The sequence below is a fragment of the Zonotrichia leucophrys genome, chromosome 21 (genome assembly GCF_028769735.1).
Source record: "Zonotrichia leucophrys gambelii isolate GWCS_2022_RI chromosome 21, RI_Zleu_2.0, whole genome shotgun sequence".
Lineage (NCBI taxonomy): Eukaryota > Metazoa > Chordata > Aves > Passeriformes > Passerellidae > Zonotrichia > Zonotrichia leucophrys.
Genome location: NC_088190.1, coordinates 5505062 through 5523789, shown reverse-complemented (window position 1 = coordinate 5523789; position 18728 = coordinate 5505062). Strand labels below are relative to the sequence as shown.

Below are 18728 nucleotides of genomic sequence, written 5' to 3'. Positions count from 1 at the left end.
CGAAGGCCGGGTGCGGGGGGATTTAAGGGCTCGCGGTCCCCCCGGCCCGGCCTCCTCCCGCCGCCCAGAGGGACGTGGGTGTAGGGACCCAAGTTAGTGCGGGTACGAGTGTGACAGCCCCCACCCCCGGTAAGGAGCCCCGGGGGCACCGCTGCCATCCCGGGGCACGGAGGGAGGCTCTCCGGGGAGGGGGCGTGCGGCGGAGGGGAGGGGATGTGCGGGTGATGGGGACAGAGAGTGCCATGGGGACACGGGAGCGTGGTGGGGACAACGGGGACACGGAGATGCTACAGGGACCTGGGTGTGCAACAGGGACACAGACATGCAGTGGGGCCACAGCGTGTGGCGGGCACAAAGCCACGGGATGGGGACACGGGTGTGCAGCGAGGACATGGATGTGTCATGGGACACGGTCATGTGGGGACGTGGGTGCACAGCAGGGACAGAAATGCAACTGAGACGCAGGTGTGTGATAGGGATGGGGACAGGGGTGTGGGATGGGGACATTAGGGACATGGCACACACACAGGGGACGTGGTGGGGACACGGGTGTGTGATGGGACTGGAGATGTGATGTGGAGACATGGATGTGGCATGGGAACACAGAGGTGACAGGGACACATGAGAGGTGCACAAGAGCATGATGGGGACACGGGCATGGAAGGGGACCACACATGTGATGGGGACATGGCCATGTGATGGGGACCTCACTGTGCCACAGGGGCCATCCGTTGGTGACAGTGAGGTGACACCTCATGGAACTGATGGCCAGTGAGGCGCGGGGTGGGGGGTGCTGGCATGTCCCCAGGGGCGTCACATCGGAGGGGACATTTCTTTCCGTCCTCGCTTGGCTGACCCCAGGGCAAAGTTCTCAGCGGGGAAACTGAGGCACAAGCGGGTGCCACCCTCTTTGCAGCTCTCTCCTGGCAGCACCCGCTCAGCACCGCAGGATGAAGGCTCTGCTCGTCCTCCTCCTCCTCGCCCAGCTCTGCTCGGCATCGCTGGTCCCGGGTAGGTGAGGTTTGGGGGGACAGCCCCCCAAAAGCTGTGCTGTGGGGTGCTATGAGCCCGTTCCCCCACAGAGAGGGAGAAGGACCCCGAGTACTGGCGGCGGCAGGCACAGGAGACCTTGAGGAACGCGCTGCGGCTCCAGCGCCTCAACCAGAACGTGGCCAAGAACCTCATCCTGTTCCTGGGGGACGGTGAGATGGGAGGGCAGCACCCACCCCGGGGCGGTGCATGAAGTGGGGGGATAAAGTGGGTGCTGGGATAAACTGAGGCTTTGGCACATTGGGTGTTGTGGAAAAATCGGTGCTGTGGTGAGTTGTGTTCTGGGATAAACTGGGATTTCTGTAAGTTGGGTGCTGGTGTGAACAGGGTTTTTAAAAAGATCTGTTCTGGGGTGAACTGGGTGCTGCAACGAACTGGATTTACAAAAAAATGGGTGCTATGGTAAATTGAGTTTACAGTAAACTCAATTTATTTTGTGGGTGCTGGATAAACTGGATTTGCAAAAAATATTGGTTGCTGCAATTAGTTTGGGTTTGTGTTAAGGTGGGTGCTGGGGTAAACTGGGTGCTGGTATGAACTGGATTTAGAGTAAGTTGAGTGCTGCAATAAGCTGGGTTTGCAATGAATATTGGGTGCCAGGGTGAACTGGGTTGCAAAAAAATGGGTGCTGGCATGAGCTGGGTGCTGCAATGAACTGGGATTGCAGTAACCTGGTGCAGGGATAAACTGAACTGGCAAAGAATTGGGTGCTCAGGTAAATTGGTTTTGCCATCATTTGAATGCTGGCATAAACTGGGATTACAATGAAGTGGGTGCTGGGATAAACCGTGTGCTGGAATGAATTGGATTTGCAAAAAGTCGGGTGTTGCAATAAACTGGGAGCTGGGATAAACTTGCTTTGCAATGAGAAGTGGCTACTGGGATAAACTGGGAGCTGGGATAAACTGGCTGCACAATAAACTGGGCTTGCAAAAATTGGTTGCTGCGATGAGCTGAGCGATGGGATAAACTGGACATCAGGCTGAGTGGAGATGAGCGGGGTTCGCGCGGGGTTTGCGCGGCTGACACTGTCCCGCAGGCATGGGCGTCTCCACGGTCACGGCCGCCCGCATCCTCAAAGGGCAGCTGCACGGGCAGGGCGAGGAGAGCCTGCTGGAGATGGACAAGTTCCCCTTCGTGGCCCTGGCCAAGGTGAGCCCCCACGGGGACGCGGCACCCACCGCAAGGCCACGGGCGGGAGGCATCGACCGAGCTGAAATTAGGTCAGGGGCGGGCGAAGGCAGCTGGCTCCGGTGCCCGCTGGCCGTGCCAGGGGCCGGCCGTGGGAACGGGGAGGGGACAGGAGGAGCCCGCCGGCTGCGGGACGCCACCACGGGACCCCCCTGCTTCTTGCCGGGCTCGTTTTGCTGAACAAAACATTTTAAAATAATAATTAAATTGGAAGCCAGCAGCCACCTCAGCTCACCCCGTGGGGATGCCCGTGGCAGTGGCTTCCATCTCCTTGCCAAAAGATGGACTGAAAAAAGGCTAAAAGCAGCAAAATGCAGTGAGGGGGGGATGTGCCTCCACGGTGGAGGGAGCAGGGGTGAAACGGGGGGCAAAGGGCAAAAAGAGGGGACACAGGTGGGATGGGGGTCTGGTGCAGCCAAACAGCTCAGGGAGGGAAGCCCCAGGGTGGGAATGGTGCTGTCAGTGGCACTGGGGGTGTTGAACACAATGATGGTGGTGATAACGACGGGGTTTATCCATCTCCCACCTTCCAGACCTACAACACCAACGCCCAGGTGCCCGACAGCGCAGGCACGGCCACTGCCTACCTCTGCGGTGTCAAAGCCAACGAGGGGACACTGGGGGTCAGCGCCGGCGTCACCCGGGACCGCTGCAACACCACCAAGGGCCAGGAGGTGACCTCCATCCTCCGCTGGGCCAAGGAGGCAGGTGAGGGACGGAGACACTCCTGGGCAGGAGCTCCAGCGGGCGGTTTGGGGGTGTTCTCACCGTTATCCCCTGAACTGGTGGTGCAGGCAAAGCCGTGGGCATCGTCACCACCACGCGCGTGACCCACGCCACGCCCAGCGCCGCCTACGCCCACTCTGCCAACCGCGACTGGTACTCGGATGGGGAGATGCCCCCGGACGCCCTGGAGGGGGGCTGCAAGGACATCGCCCGGCAGCTGGTGGAGAACATCCCTGACATCGAGGTAGGGATCAGGACACCAGGAATGTGCCCTACAGGCAGGGGGATGGGACCAGGACAGCTGGGGTGCGGGTTGGAGCCACCCAAGGGTGGGGACAGGGCTGTGGATAGATGTGGGACCAGGACCACCAGTGGCTGAAGAGCCAGGATTCCCAGGAGATGCTGGGTTGGAACCACCACTGGTTGAAGAGCCAGGACTCCCAGGAGATGCTGGGCTGGAACCACCACTGGTTGAAGAGCCAGGATTCCCAGGAGATGCTGGGTTGGAACCACCAGTGGTTGAAGAGCCAGGACTCCCAGGAGATGCTGGGTTGGAACCACCAAGGGGTGCAGGGTCAGGACTGTGAGTGGGTACAAGACAAGCCCCACCCCTGCAAATGTGAGGCTGAGAGCAGCCATGGTTGCAGAACCAGGGTTGTGGGTGGATATGGGGCCAGGACCACCAATGGGTGCAAAGCTGGAACCTCAATACAATGGTAGGCTGGGACCACCCATGGATGCAGAACCAGGACCACCCATGGGTACAGAGTTGGGACCCTCATCAAATATGGGACCAGGACCACCATAGATGCGATACCAGCACTTTCAGGTGGACATGGGGACCAGGAAATTCAGACATAGATTTTGGAACATAAGCACCTGTAGGATCAAGCCCCACAAATCCATCTTAGCCTCCTCCCTTCCCATACTTCCCAGACCCAAAATTCTTCCTTTTTCCCCAAGTTCTGCTCCTTACTGTGGATTTATGCAGAAATTCAGCACTGTAAATAAATCTTCTTCTGTCCTTCAAAATAGCCCCAAAGCAAAACATCCCAGCCTGTTATTTAGCTCTTTAATAGCCTCTTTTGCTGTGTTTTTTTCCCTTTAATATAATTTTAACTCTGTCCCAGGCTGGAAATAATTATATAGTGGGGAAAAGACTTTTTTTCCCTTCTTTTTTGTTAATAATTTTGGCGTTGGTGTTTTGCAGCTTTATAATTCACCTTCTACACAGAGAAAGGGGGAAAAAATACAAAAAAACCATAAAATCTCTGCTTGGTTATAAATAACAGAGGCCAAATAAATCAGGCTCCAAAGCAAACAGGGAGAGCCGCGGGATGGGGCTCCATCCCAGCGGGTTCATGTGGGGATCCCAATGTGGAGCATCCTTCCCACAGATTGGGGAAAAAATATTCAAAAAGCCAAATCCCTGCTGGAAATGGTTATTTTTGTCCTGGGTTTTAATTAATAGGGAGATATTCGGAGTTATTTTGAGCGAGGTGAAATTCCTCGGGTGTTTTTGCCCACAACTGCAGGGCTTTCCTGGACATCCCACTCCGCCCCTTTGGGGTCTTCCTCTATTAAACTCCAGCTGGAGGGGGAGATTAAAAATAATTTTAAAATATTTAAAACTACATTTCCACCCCTCTTTTGCAGGTGATCCTGGGTGGAGGGCGGAAATATATGTACCCCAGAAATGCCAGTGATGTGGAGTATCCCCACGAGGAGAAGCAGCGGGGCACCCGCCTGGACGGCCGGAACCTGGTGCAGGCGTGGCGGGAGGCCAAGCCCCGCGGCAAGGTGACAGGGACTCTGGGGTTGGGGTGCACACACATCACCCCCCTGTAACCCTGCAGAGCCATTCCTAGGGCTGGAATACCTTGGGGAGCATCCCAGGGATGGCAGAAGCAATGGAGAGGTGACAATGCCTGTCCCCTGTCCCCAGGTTGCTGAGTACGTGTGGCACCGGCGAGGGCTGCTGGCGCTCAACCTCACCCGTGTTGACTTCCTGCTGGGTGAGTCCCTGCACCCACGGGTGCCCTGGCATCAGCTGGGTGCTTTAGGGGGACCCCTGTCCTGTCCTGGGCTGCTGGGGCAGCTGCAGTGGGCAGTTATCCTCCAAGGGATGGTGGTGCCCTGTCCTGGACGTGCTGGTAGCCCCCAAACATGGTTCTATTCCCTTGGGGATGCTGGTACCCCCCAAACGATCCTGTTACCTCCCCTGGGGATGCTGATACCCCAAAGGGATGCTGTTACACCCCCAAGGGTGTTGCTCCTGCTGCCACCTCCCAAAGAGGCTGCAATTTCCCTGGAAATGCTGGTGCCCCATCCTGGTGTGCCCTCAAGGATGTGCTGCCCACCAAAGACAATGTTACACCCCCAAAGATGCTGCTGCTCCCACCCTGGGACACATCTCCCTCCTAGGGATGCAGTTCTTTTGTCAGCAGTGAAATTCCCATCCCAACTGGAATGTGGAATCCAGCAGGGCAGGAGGAAGGAAGGGCTGGGATTGTCCGGCTTCTATCTAATCTTCCTGAATCCAGCGGTGTGTGAAACACTTGAGTCAGCACAAGGAGCAGGATTTGGCCCCCCTTTTTTCTTTTGGTGGAAAAGGATGTCTCCAGCAGTGTCCCTGTCCCCAGGCCTCTTCGAGCCAGGGGACATGATGTACGAGCTGGACAGGAACAACGATACAGACCCGTCCCTCAGCGAGATGGTGTCCGTGGCCATCAGGATGCTCCAGAAAAACCCCCGAGGGTTCTTCCTGCTGGTTGAAGGTGGGGGAGTTCGTGGGGGTGCAGAAATGGGGGACAATGGGGGTGCAAAAATGGGGGGATTCTATAAAAGAAGAGTGCAAGAGGAGAAGAAAATGGGTGATAGAGATACAAAAAGGAGAGGAAAAAGGGGGTGATGGGGTGCAAAAGAGGGTGCAAAAAGGTGGGGAATTGGATGAAGGGGAGGTACAAAAAGTGAGGATGGGAAGATGGACAAGGATGATAAAGGGAGTGATGAAAGAACAAAAACAGGGATTTAAGGTGCTGGTGCATAAAGGGAGGATAACAGGGAGATGAGAGTGCAGAAAAAGGGGATGACAGGGAGGAAGGATAAAGGGGTGGTGGGGGACACACAAGTGACAGATAAAGGGGATATGGGGGGATGCAAAAAGAGGGGTAACAGGGGCAGTGAAGGTGCAAAAAAGGGAAGGATAAAAGCGGTGAAGGTGGAGTGCTAAAACAGATAGAGGGTAGGGGGATGAGAAGGAGGCATCAAGGGGCTGGCATGCAAGAGGGAGGGTGTGGGATGTAAAAAGGGGGGATAAATGGGGTGAGGAGAGGACACAGGAAGGGAATAAAGGGGTTTGCAAGGCTGGGAAGAGGAGGGCAATGCCGAGCGGTGCCCGGTTCCGCAGGCGGCCGCATCGACCACGGGCACCACGAGGGGAAGGCGAAGCAGGCGCTGCACGAGGCCGTGGAGCTGGACAGGGCCATCGGGCTGGCCACGCGCCTCACGTCCACCCAGGACACGCTCAGCGTCGTCACCGCCGACCACTCACACGTGTTCACCTTCGGAGGCTACACCCCCCGAGGGAACCCCATCTTTGGTGAGCCCTGCCCGGCCAGGGCGCTGGGGACAGCTGGGGGACAGCTGGGGGACACACCAGGGACAGATTGGGAATAACCCAGGGACAGCTCGGGGACACTCCACAGACAGCTGGGGGACACCCTGGGGACAGCTCGGAGACAGCCCAGAGACACCTTTGGGACAGCTGAGAGACACACTGGGGACAGCCTGGGGACACCCCAGGGACAGCTGGGGGACACCCGGGGGACAACCTGGAGATACCCCAGGGACAGCTTGGGGACACCCCAGGGACAGCTGGGGCACATCCTGGGGACAGCTGGGGGGACACCATGGGGTCACTGTGGGGAAAGCTTGGGGACACCATGGGGACTGCTGATGGACACCCTGAGGACAGCTGGGGCACACCCTGGGGACAGCTGGGGGGACACCATGGGGACACTGGGGGGACACCATGGGGACTGCTGAGGGACACCCTGAGGACAACTCAGGGACACCCTGGGGACAGCTTGGGGACGCTGTGGGGACTGCTGAGGGACACTGTTAGGACAGCTGGGGGACACCCCAGGGACAGCTGGGGGACACTCTGGGAACAATTTGGGGACACCCTGGGGACAGCTGGGGAACACCCCGGGGACACCCTGGGGACAGCTGGGGTACAACCCAGGGACAGCTGGGGGACACCATGGGGGGATCCCGTCCTGCTGACCGTGCGCCACCACCAGGTCTGGCCCCGATGCAGAGCGACGTGGATCGCAAACCCTTCACCTCCATCCTCTACGGCAACGGCCCCGGCTATAAAATCGTGGCAGGCGAGCGGGAAAACGTCTCTGCCGTGGATTTCGGTGCGTAAACCCCTTGAAAATCAGCCCAGCTTGGGCCAAAACGAGCTGGGTTCTTAAACAATTCTCACTTCTGCTGGGTTCTTAAACGATTCTCACTTGTGCCCGCAGCCCACGCTGACTACCAGGCGCAGTCGGCCGTGCCGCTGCGGCAGGAGACCCACGGCGGCGAGGACGTGGCCGTGTTCGCCCGCGGGCCCATGGCCCACCTGCTGCACGGCGTGCACGAGCAGAACTACATCCCCCACGCCATGGCCTACGCCGCCTGCATCGGCTCCAACCGAGGCCACTGCAACGCTGCTGCCCACCCCGCCACCCCGCTCCTCCTGCCCTTCCTCGGCCTCCTCCTCCTCCTCCTCCTCTGCTAAAGTGCCTCTCGCAAATCACCGAGGGGGGATTTATTTTTAATTCATCCCCCCTTTTTATTTTTCTGTGGACAGCAGCGCCCGGGAAAGAGGAGAGAGAGAGAACAGAGAGACTCAGCGGAGCAAAAGCAGCCGCCGGTGGTTTGGTGCTGGGAGCTGCCTCTGTAAATACATGGTTCCTTCCCTATAATTAGCAGCGTTCCCTGGCCTATCCCAAACCCACTGCGGGATTTGGGATGGCAGCTGGAGCCTCGGCGGATAAAACCCCCTCTTTGAGAGAAACGCCGTGGGGCTGGGTCCCAAAATGCCTCTGTGGTCCCTTGGCTGAGGACTGACCCTGGTGCCCAGCTCGTCACATGCGTGGAGGAGCCAGGGACCACACGAAGATGGGAAAAAAAATTAACTCATCGGGTTAATTTGTCCCTAAACTTGGGTTTTGTTGTCTCCTCAGTGATTTATTTTGCTTTAAAATTCTTGGGGTTAAAGCAATTTGCTGCCCCGGGAGGGATTTGGGAGGGGCTGGGATTGTGGAAGGGGGGTAAAGGCTGCAAAGCTGGATGTGAGGGGTGGGACGCCCTTGGGCATGCCCTCTTCTTTGGGGCGAGGTAATTAGGGGGATAATTAGTGGGTGGGGTCACAAGGGGAAAGGGTTTGTGCAGCTGGAGGGGGGCTGGGAGCGACACTGGGTGGGCAAAGGGTGCTGGGAGGGGGCAAATGTCACTGTGCTTGTGCCAATGTCACCGTGCAAGTGGGCAACAGTGCCTTGCACACGCAAATGTCACTGTGCTTGTGCCAGTGTCACCGCGCAAGTGGGTAACAGTGCCTTGCACACGTAAATGTCGCCGTGCCAGTGCCACTGTGCCCTTGCAGACACCGCCTGAGCCGAGCAAAAGGTGCCCTCTGTGTGTGCAAATGTCACCGAGATGTCACTGTGCCTAGTGCCCTGCACACGTGCAGATGTCACCATGTACAAGAGGCACCGTGCACGTGTGACTGTCACTGTGAGTGACACACAGTGAAAATGTGCAGTGCAAACACGTGCCCGAGTGCCTGGGCTTGTGCAAATGACCCCTGGCACGGGCAGAGGTCCCACGGTGCCCCTGAGCTCCTGTGCTTGTGCAGATGGCTGGGAAAACACTGCCCTGCCTCCTCCAAATCCCCCCCAAAGCCCCTGAACCCCTCCCTCATTTTTCATTCATTCACCAGTTTTATAATTAAAGGCTCAGTTCCTCATTAACCAGGATCCTGCAGAGCGGGTGGAGGTGCTGACCCCAGCAGGGCTGGATTTGGGGGGTTCTGACCCAGGCAGGGCTGGAGTTGGGGGTCTCTAACCCTGGCAGGGCAGGATTTGGGGGATTCTGACCTCAGCAGGGCAGGATTTGGGCGGCTCTGACCCCAGTAGGGTTGGATTTTGGGGGCGCTAACCCTGGCAGGGCAGGATTTGGGGGGCTCTGACCCTGGCAGAGCAGGATTTGGGGGGCTTTAATCCCAGCAGGGCTGGATTTGGGGGAGCTCTGACTAGGATTTGGGGGTCTCTAACCCCATCAGAACAGGATTAGTGGGGCTCTGACCCTGGCAGGGCTGGATTGGGGGGGGTCTCTGACCCCATCAGAAGAGGATTTGGGGGGCTCTAATCCCATCAGAACAGGATTTGGGGGGCTCTGACCCTGCAGGGTAAGATTTGGGGGGCTCTAACCCCATCAGGGCAGGATTTGGGGGTCTCTGACCCCCCCTTTGCCCCCCAGGCAGTGCCAGCTCCCGAGCGGGGCCGGCTGCTGGCGCTTCCCAGAACCCGGGCTATGTTTAACCACTCCCGGGGTGCCGCGTGGTTTTTGGGGGTTCGGGGGGGTGGGAACCACTCTGCCTTGGCCGGGGGGTTGGCAGGGCGCCGCTGGCCACGGGGCCGTGGCCAAAAGCTGCTCCTGACGCCGGGCTGACCAGCAGAGCTGAAAGAGGCACCGGGGAGGGGGGCTGAGGGCACTGCCTGGCACATTTTGGGGTACTCACAGCACCCCAAAAAGAGGCACCATCAAAGGAAGGCTTTGCTGCTGTGAAACCCCAATATTTGGCTAAATGTCTCCCCAAAATGAGTGTTTTTACTGATGTTTGGGGTTTTGGGGATATTGGAGACGCCCCCCAGTGTAGCGATAAATAAACCTTTATTTTATACAGGACTCACGGGAAACACAAACACAGTTTTGGGAGGGTGTGAAAAAATATTCCTCCCCCTTCCCCCCAGTTCCAGCCTCCGGCACATTCCGGAACTTTTGTCCCTTAAAATAAAGGGGGGGAGAGGGAGCTCCACTTTGGGGTTACCCTGGATTTGAGTCCCCTCTGTTTTTTTTAGGGGAGGGGATGATGCTGGGGTTGGACCCACTCCTCATTTTGGGGTCACGGCAGAGGGGGGGCCCCTTTGTGGTGCATCACCCCCTCACCCAAAGGGTTTTTGGGGTGACAGAGATTGTCTGGAGTGGGGAGGGGGGGGGGCACATCCCCATTTTTGTTGGGGGTCCCCCCCCCAAGTCCTGCACCGGGGACGATGGCTTCAGCTCCTGGCACGGGGGTGGCACACAGAGGGGGGTGAAGCAGTGACACCCCCGCAGGTGGGGGGGTGACTATGAGCCCTGTGGGAGGGACATCAGTGGGGGCGCCCCACGGTGGGCACCCCCACTCTGCACGGGTGGAGGGGGCAAAGCCTCACCGGGTTCTGGGGGGGCTGCTCCAGCTGGATTTTGATCTCAGGGCAGGGGGAGTCAGGCGGGCGGCGGCCTGGGGCAAAGGGGGGGACCGTGAGCACCCCGAGGGTCCCCCAGCCCTGCAGTGCCCCGATCCGGGGGTGCTGGGCTACCTGGGGGGGTCCCGGGGGGCTCATCCGGCCAGGGGGTGTCCGTGAAGGCGTCGCGGTGGCTCCCCGAGGGCGAGCGGCTCTCCTGAGGGGGCACAGGGGGTCAGGGGGTGCTGCCCACCCCAAAGTGCCCCCCCGGACCCCACCCCGGGCTCCCCGTACCCGTCCCGGCTCGCCGGGCTCCTCCGCGGCGCTGCCGAAGCTGCTGGCGCTGGAGGAGGAGCGGGAGAAATCCGGCGGCTCCGGCTTCTCGGCCCTGCCAGGGACAGTCCCCACGGCCAGGGACGGTCCCCAAGGCCACAACAGGCTGGCACCGCGCCTCGTGGCCACCACCGTGGCCCCGCTGCGATGCTGTGCTGGCCCCGGGACACCCTGTCCCCACACCACCCCGGCCGGGACACTGCATCCTCATGTCACCCTGGCCCCGGCATGTCCCATCCCTGTGGCACCCTGTCCCCACCCCATCCCATCCCAGCCCTGGGAGGTGCCAGCCCCGTGCAATCCTGTCCCCATGTCCCTTGTGTCCCTGTGCCACCCACCTTCATGCCAACCTGCATGCAAGCTACCCGAGTGCCACCCCGCAGCCCCCTGCCACCTTGTCCCTGCGACATACGGACCCGGTGCCACTCAGCCCCTGGGTGAGCCTGTCCCTGTGACACCTTGTCCCTCTGGTGTTCCCATGCTGCCCTGTGCCAGCCATCCTGGTGCCACCTTGTCCCTGTGCCACCCCACCCCGCCGCCACTCTGTCCCTCTGCATTCCTTTGCTGTCCCATCCCTCCGGTCCCTGTGTCACCTTCACTTGTCCCAGTGCCCATCTTTGTGCCACCCCATCCTGGTGCCACCCCGTCCTTGAGCTGCGCCATCGCAGCGTCCTCCAGTCCCCGTGTCACCTGGTGCTGGAGTCACCCCATCCTGGTGCCACCCTGTCCCGTTGCCACACCATCCCAGTGTCCTCCAGTCCCCAAACATTCCCCCCCCCAGTGCCCTCCTGTCCCCGTGTCCCCATCCCGGTGCCAGCCCCGGGACCTGTCGGGGTTCCGGCGGCTCTCGGGGGAGCTGTGTGTGGAGCTGGAGCCGTCGGCGGCTGCGGGGCCGTCCCTGCGGGGAGGCGACGGCAGTGAGGTGACAGCGGGAGGTGACAGCGGGAGGTGACAGCGGGAGGGGACAGCGGCGGGGCCGGTACCGGGCTCACCTGCCGGCCGGCGCCTCCTGGATGCTCTCGATGCCGATGGCGCTGGAGCGGCGGGAGCCGAGGGGGCCGGGCCGCCGCCGTGACGGGCTCTTCCCGGGCACCAGCAGCGCCTGCGGGGCGCCGTTAGCCGAGGGGACACCGGGGACCGGGGGGACACCGGGGGGGGGACAGCGAGGTACCGGTACCCACCTCTTCCACCGAGCCCAGCCCGATGGCGCTGCCGCGGCGTCCCCGACGGCTCCCGGGCACCAGCAGCGACTGAGGGCGGCAGCGGGTCAGTGACCGGGGACACGGGGCGCGGGGAATCGGGTACCGGGGGGGAAACGGGCACCGGAGGGGGAACCGGACACGGTGGGGAACCGGGTACCGGGAGGGGAAACTGGGTACTGAGGGGGAACCGGGAACCGGGGGCTGAACCGAGTAACGGGAGGGTACTGGGGGGCACTGGGCACCGGGGGGTATCAGTCACCGGGGGAAGCCGGGTACCGAGATGGAACCGGGTACCGAGATGGAACCGGGTACCGGGAGTGGAACCGGGTACCGGGGGGCGGAGCCAAAGGTGAGATAGGAGGGGCCTGTAGTAAGGGGCGGGGCTTAAGACGCGGGGCGCGACCAGCAATTTGGGCGGGGCTTGTGCCGATGAAGGGGCGTGGCCCACATGGGCGTGGCTTCTAGAGGATCGGGGCGGGGCTTGCGGTCACGGAGCGGTTGTCGTCCGTGAGGGGGCGGGACCCAGGGTGTGGGCGTGGCCGCAGCCACACCCCGGCAGATCGGCTGCGCGCGCAGGGGGCGGGGCCAAGGCCCAGGGCGTGGTCACAGTAAAGAGGAGTGGTCAATACAGGGGCGTGGTCAGTGCCGGAGGCATGTCCTGGGTGGGGACCTGGGGAGGGAACCCGGGGAGGGAACCCGGCTCCGCAGCGCTGCGTGAGGGACTGCGGGACCCCCGCGCCCACCTTGAAGGACTCGAAGAAGCCCGGGGCGGCGCCGCCGTTGTCGGGGCGCTCATCGTCGGGGCTGAGCCCCAGCATGGCCTGGCTGCGCGCCTGCAGCTCCTCGTGCAGCGTCTCCAGCAGCGCCGCCCGCGTCCGCTCCTGCGCGCCAGCCCCGCACTGCTGCGCCCACGCGAGACCACCCGGCCCGCACACAGACCCGTACCCAGCCCCGCATCCACCCCCGCACCCACCACGCATCTAACTCCGCACACAGCCCCGCATCCACCTCCGCACCCAGCCCTGCATCCACCTCCGCACCCAACCAGCACCCAGCCTCGCACTGCTGCGCCCACGCGAGACCACCCGGCCCGCACAAAACCCGCATCCACCCCCACCCAGCCTGCACCCAGCCCCGCATCCACCCCCGTACCCAGCCCACACCCAGCCCGCACTGCTGTGTCGTTCCAGACGCCCACCCCCACACCACTCAGCCTCCACCCACGCAGGACCAGCACCCACCCTGCTGCACCCACGCGACGCCGCCCGCAGCGCCCCCCACCCATCGCTGCCACCCACCCCTGCCCTGCTGCACCCACGCGAGCTCATCCCACGCCGCACGGCTGCACCCACGCGGGGCCGCCCCCCGCAACCCCCTCCCCACGGCTCTGCTGCTCCCCCCCATGAGACACCCCCTACTCGGGCACCACCGCCCTGCCCAGACGGGGACCCAGCCCCTGCCCACCCACGCTGTGTGCGGGCCCACAGCGGGCACGGCACCCACGGCACCCACATCCACCGCCCCGTGCTGCCCCACGGCGTGCCCAGCCCCTCTGGGTGCCCCCAGTGCCCTCATCCCCGTGCCCGCAGCCCCGTGCCCACACCCTGTGCCCGCACCTCCAGCTTGGCGAACTTCTCGGCGCGGTAGCAGGCGTACTCGGCGTTGATGAGCTTGGTCAGCAGGAACTCCTGGAACTCGGGGCCCTGCGGGGTGCGGGCGGCCCGGGGACACCGTGGGTGGGTGGGTGGGTGGGTGAGGGTCCCCAGGGGCTCCCCAGTGGCACCCACGGGCTCTCACCTTCCTGAAGACAGCGGGGTCGGGCAGCGGCGGGCCGAAGAAGGGCACATCGTCACGGGCGGTGACGGAGACCTGCGGCGGGTGAGGGGGTGACGGGGACACCCCGCGGCCCCCACGGGCACGGGGACACTGAGGCACGGGGGGTACCTTGTAGAGGGTGCCCTGGGCGCCGCCCTGCTCCAGCTGCACCACCACGAAGGCGTGCAGGAAGTTGGAGGCGATCATGTCGGGGACGAACGGGGTGTTCTCGTCCTGGAAGACGATGGCCACGATGTCGTTGCCGATGTGGCGCTTCCGCTGCAGCTGTGGGGACAGGTGGGGTGCCGAGGGACACGGGGGGACACAGCAGGACACGAGGGACAGAGGGTGGTCACACCAGGGGCATCAAAGGAATGAAAGCCCCTGTGCCCCATAGATGCACCCCAGCTCCCATGGGTGCTCCACCAGCCCTCTGCATCCCACAGCTCCTTCCTAGCACCCGTGGGTGCTTTAACAGCCCTCTGCATCCCAAAGATGCTTCCCCACACCCATGAGTGCCCTGCCATCTCCTGGGCCCCACAGATACCCACACCACCCATGGTGACCCACGAGTCCCCTCCATTCCATGGGACATCCCCACAGCCCTTCCACCCCACAGAAACGCCCCAGGACCACCTCCCACCCCCTGCTCTCAAGCATCCAAGTGTCCCCCGCTCCTTTCACCCCCCATGGGTGCCCACCTGCTGGGCGTCCCCCTCGGTGTAGGGCAGCTTGGTGGAGACGTGGAACATGATCTCCTTGTCACGGAAGTGGCAATAGACGGACTCGCTGCCCGTCTGCCCGTGGGTCACATCCAGCCCCCCTCGGAACCTGCGTGGGTGAGTGGGTGGGTGAGACAGCACCCTGACCCAGCGGGTCCTTCCCCACCAGGCGTCCCCTCACGCACCCCTTGAAGTCCCGCAGCTGCACCCGCTGGCCCAGCACGTCCAGGAACTCGGCGAAGGCCGGGCTCTCCTCCGTGGTGCCGAAAAGCTCCTCCTCGGAGGTCTGCGAGGGTGGGGATGGGCGCCAGCACCCACCCAGGGACTCCCCCCGCCCCGACCCCCGCCCACCCCGCCCCGTACCTGCCCCAGTTTTTGGTAGATGACCCCAAATTTGAAGTGGTTGCTGAGCACGTGCTCATCGAAGGCGAGGATGAGGCGGGATGCCTGCGGGGTGGGGAGGGGTCAGAAGGTGGGGAGGGGCACCCAGGGGTGCCCAGGTGCCCCTTCCCTGCAGCCCGTTCACCTTGGGATAGAGCACGGGGTAGAAGCGATCCACGTTGACGTCCTCGCACACCAGCTGTGGGAAGGAGAGAGGGGAGCTGCCTGGGGGGGCCCGGGGCTGGGGGGCACCCATGGGTGCTGCTAGGGGGTGGCTGCACCCACCTTGGCCATCTGCACCACGTTGGGGAACTCGGCCAGGCAGGAGATGGGCACCACATCGTGCAGGGTGCGGGCACGGGTGCTGCAGGGCGAGGAGGGCGTCAGGGCAGCCCCCAGGCCCGGCAGCTCCCATGGGTGCCTCCCCAGCCCCGCTCACCGCAGCAGCAGGTGGAGCTGCTCCTGCTCGTCGTACTTGAGCGAGAACACCAGGTGTCCCAGCGCCGGGTCCAGGGAGTAGTAGTTGAAATGCTCCTGGGGGAAGGAGCCAAGGGCGCTCAGGATGGGGGCACTCATGCCATGGGACACCCGTGTCCATGAACACCCATGGGACACCCAGGCCCATGAGCACCCACACCCATGGGACACCCGTGTCCATGAGCACCCACAGCCATGGGATACCCATGTCCATGAGCATCCAAATCTGTAGGACGCCCATGCCCATGAGCGCCCACATCCGTGGGACATCCAGACCCATGAGCACCCATGGGACAACTGTGTCCATGGGATACCCACATCCAAAAGCACCCATCCCATCCCATCCCATCCCATCCCATCCCATCCCATCCCATCCCATCCCATCCCATCTCCATGGAGAACTGTGTCCATGAGCACCTGTACCCACAGGTACCACCTATGGGGCACCTGCCCTCAGTGACCCTCACACCCCTTGGGGCATCCAGGTCCTATGGACACACAAACTTATGGAGCCCCCATGTCCATGGGCACCTGTGCCAGGGGCTCTCCTGCCCACGGAGACCCAACACCCACCTCCTCACCACCCAACCCATGCCCACAAGCAGCCACATGCCGAAGCCCCTGTGTTCATGAGGTCTCCATGTCCTTCCATTCCCATGGAGAGCCCACCCCAAGCACTGTTGCCATGCCCACATCCACGAGCCCCCCTGTCCATGGCCCATGGGGCTCCCACCCCCATGGACACCACACCCACGTCCAGGAACACCCGAACTTATGGGGTCTCCAAGCTCCTGCTCATCCACACCTATGGGACATTCCCCAGCCCAGAGCCCCAGGGCCTCACCTTGCCCAGGAAGTGCTTGCGGTAGATCTTGGCCGTGTGGTTGCCCTCCAGCTTTGCCCGGGTGCCGGGCACGGGCGTGGGGGGCGAGTCGGGGGCCCCGCTCAGCTGGTGGTTGGTGCCCTCAATCCAGTAACCCCCGAACTGCGGCAGGAGGATGAGGGGGAACGGCCCCTCCCGGCCCAGCACCTGCGCCCACAGCCTTGGTGGGTGCTTTGGGCACCCCACCAGCCCAGCCCAGCCTGGCACTGCCCCTCAGCCCCTCAGCCCCCTGCCCTACCTCGTGCACGCTGGGGTAGGGGATGTAATCCTCCTCCGTCTGCAAGACACGGAGCGGTGACGGCCACTGTGGGCACTGGGATGGGTGATGCCCATGGTGGCACCCCAGGGCGCTGCTGGCCGTGTGCCCCCCGTGCCAACAACACCTACCTTGAGAGGCGGGGGGATGGCATGGCGCTGCTGGGCCATCCTGCTGCCCTGCCGAGAGAGGGGCTCTGGGTGCCTGTCTGCCCGCCTTGGGTGGGCACCCACGGGTGGGGGGCACCCTCGGGTGTTACCTGGGGGTCGGGAGGTGCTGCTGGCTGGAGACGTGTCTAGGTGGTGTGAGGGCGTCCAGGGGGTCCCATGGCGCTCCCTGGGGACACGAGAGCTCCCCCAGAGCCCCTCTCGGGGACGCTCGGCCAGCAGCGCTACCCCTGGAGCCAACTGCTGATGGCAGCGAGCCAAGTGCCACCCTGCGGGTGCCGGGGCCAGCGGGGCGGGGGCGGCGGGGCGAGGTCACCGCGTGGGGACCCCCCGACACCCCCAGCCCCACCCCCCCCACCCCCGGAGGGCGCCCTCTGCCGGCGGGAGGCGGCGGCGCGGGGCAGCACCACGGACAGCGCCGGGACCCCGCGACAGTGGCACCGGCACCGGGGGGTGGCACCGACACCGGGAAAGTGGCACCGAGCCCGGGAGGTGGCACCGACCCCAGAATGTGGCACCGACCCCACGACAGTGGCACCGACCCCAGGAGGTGGCACCGACACCGCGACAGTGGTACTGACAATGTGAGATGGCCCCAACCTCGAGAAAGTGGCACCGACCCCAGGAGATGGCACCGGCCCCTGGAGGTGACACCGACCCCGAGAAAGTGGCACTGACACCGTGAGGTGTCACCACCCCATGAGGTGTCACCGACCCCGTGCCCGTGTCACCCACCCTGTGAGATGTGATCACGCCCGCGCCAGTGTCACTGACCCCGAGCCAGTGCCACCAACCCCTCGTGGAACTGTCACTGGCGCGGTGCAAGCACGGTCATTGCCGTGCCAGTGCCACCGACCCCCTGCCCAGGCTCTCTCCCGGTGCAGGTGCGATCATTCCCGTGCCGGTGTCACCGGCCCCGTGCAAATGTCGCTGTCCCCATGACAATGTGACCGCTCTCGTGCAAACGCCACCGGCCCCATGCAAATGGCCCTGTCCCCATCAAACACAGCCCCGGTGCAAGTGTGACCCGGCCCTGTGCAAACACAATGACGTGCAAGCGCGTCCCTGGTGCGAAAGGGACCCTCGTGCAAGTGTCACCGTCCCCGTGCAAACAGGACATTGGTGCAAGTGTCACCGTCCCCGTGCAAACAGGACATTGGTGCAAATGTCACCGTCCCCGTGCAAACAGGACATCGGTGCCAATGTCCCCGTGCCCGTGCACAGCCAGCCCCAGCACAGCAGGTGTGCCCCGTCCCTGTGCAAACACACCCGCAGCCAAGCCCGGCCCGGCGCAGGTGGGACCCGGCCCCGTGCAAGGTGTGACCCGCTGTCCCCGTGCCAATGCGACATCGCCACCCGGCCCCGTGCGCCCCCCGGGCCGCTGCGTGACCCCGCGGGGCTGGGGGCGACCCTGGGGGGGTCCCCCATCGCTCCCCCCCACCCACGGGGGGGTCCGGCCCGGGAGGGGGAGGGAGCACCGGGGGGAGATGTTCGAGATGTGGGGGGGGAGATTGGGTTTTGGGGGACACGGGAGTCAGAATGGGGAGACTGGAACAGGGGGAGGAGGCGATGGGGGGCAAAGAGGGGGGCAGGATTTGGGGTACCCGGGAGGGGGGGCAGGTTGGGTGGGGGGCAAGTTGTGGGGTGTAATTATGGAGGGGACATTTGGGGGGTCAATGGGGGGCTCCTCCCGCCGCCCCCGCCCCCAGCCCGGCTCTTTTCCCCCAGGCCCGGAGCGTTCCCCCCCATCCCCTCCCCCGGTACCGGCAGCGCTGAAGGTCACGGGCGGACGGAGCCCCCGGTGCGGCGGCGGGGATGGGGGCACATCCCCATTGGGGATCCCCGGGGGCACCGCGCTGCCCGCGCCCCGCAGGGCGGCACTTACCGGGGGCGGCGGGGCCGGGCGGTCCCGGAGCGGGGCCGGTACCGAGCGGAGCCGAGCGGGGCCCCGGCGCTCGCTGCCACCGCGCAGCGTCACGTGCGGCGGGGCGGGGCGGCCCCTCCGGGGGCGGCGGGACCGGGAGCC

The 18728-nt window shown here is 63.3% G+C and overlaps 2 protein-coding genes across 7 annotated transcripts; one reads left to right on the top strand and one right to left on the bottom strand.

Annotated features, from left to right (window-relative positions):
• On the top strand, positions 1-8186 carry ALPL (alkaline phosphatase, biomineralization associated). Of its 3 annotated transcripts, none has more exons than XM_064730742.1 (12): positions 1-129; positions 917-1011; positions 1083-1202; positions 2090-2202; positions 2775-2949; positions 3036-3211; positions 4624-4767; positions 4913-4982; positions 5610-5744; positions 6377-6568; positions 7272-7391; positions 7500-8186. In XM_064730742.1, the coding sequence occupies exons 2-12, from the start codon at positions 951-953 to the stop codon at positions 7754-7756; spliced, it is 1563 nt and encodes a 520-aa protein (XP_064586812.1). In that variant the 5' UTR covers positions 1-129; positions 917-950; the 3' UTR covers positions 7757-8186. The 3 variants fall into 3 exon arrangements, with proteins under 3 accessions (XP_064586812.1, XP_064586813.1, XP_064586814.1); XM_064730743.1 differs by having other exon boundaries at positions 17-102; positions 7500-7903; XM_064730744.1 differs by having other exon boundaries at positions 30-129; positions 862-1011; positions 7500-7903.
• A 1709-nt stretch (positions 8187-9895) lies between these two features.
• Positions 9896-18728, bottom strand: RAP1GAP (RAP1 GTPase activating protein). Of its 4 annotated transcripts, none has more exons than XM_064730465.1 (22): positions 18588-18728; positions 16795-16871; positions 16667-16709; positions 16518-16556; positions 16241-16426; positions 15359-15453; positions 15205-15283; positions 15065-15118; positions 14902-14985; positions 14724-14824; positions 14518-14647; positions 13946-14101; positions 13799-13870; positions 13618-13704; positions 12745-12882; positions 11981-12049; positions 11792-11901; positions 11626-11697; positions 10761-10854; positions 10602-10683; positions 10455-10522; positions 9896-10377 (listed from the first exon to the last, which is right to left on the bottom strand). In XM_064730465.1, exons 3-22 carry the CDS (start codon positions 16703-16705, stop codon positions 10369-10371), a joined length of 1764 nt encoding a protein of 587 aa, XP_064586535.1. In that variant the 5' UTR covers positions 16706-16709; positions 16795-16871; positions 18588-18728; the 3' UTR covers positions 9896-10368. The 4 variants fall into 4 exon arrangements, with proteins under 4 accessions (XP_064586535.1, XP_064586531.1, XP_064586533.1 ...); XM_064730461.1 differs by having other exon boundaries at positions 16667-16714; positions 16795-16971; positions 18588-18684; XM_064730463.1 differs by having other exon boundaries at positions 16795-16942; positions 18588-18670.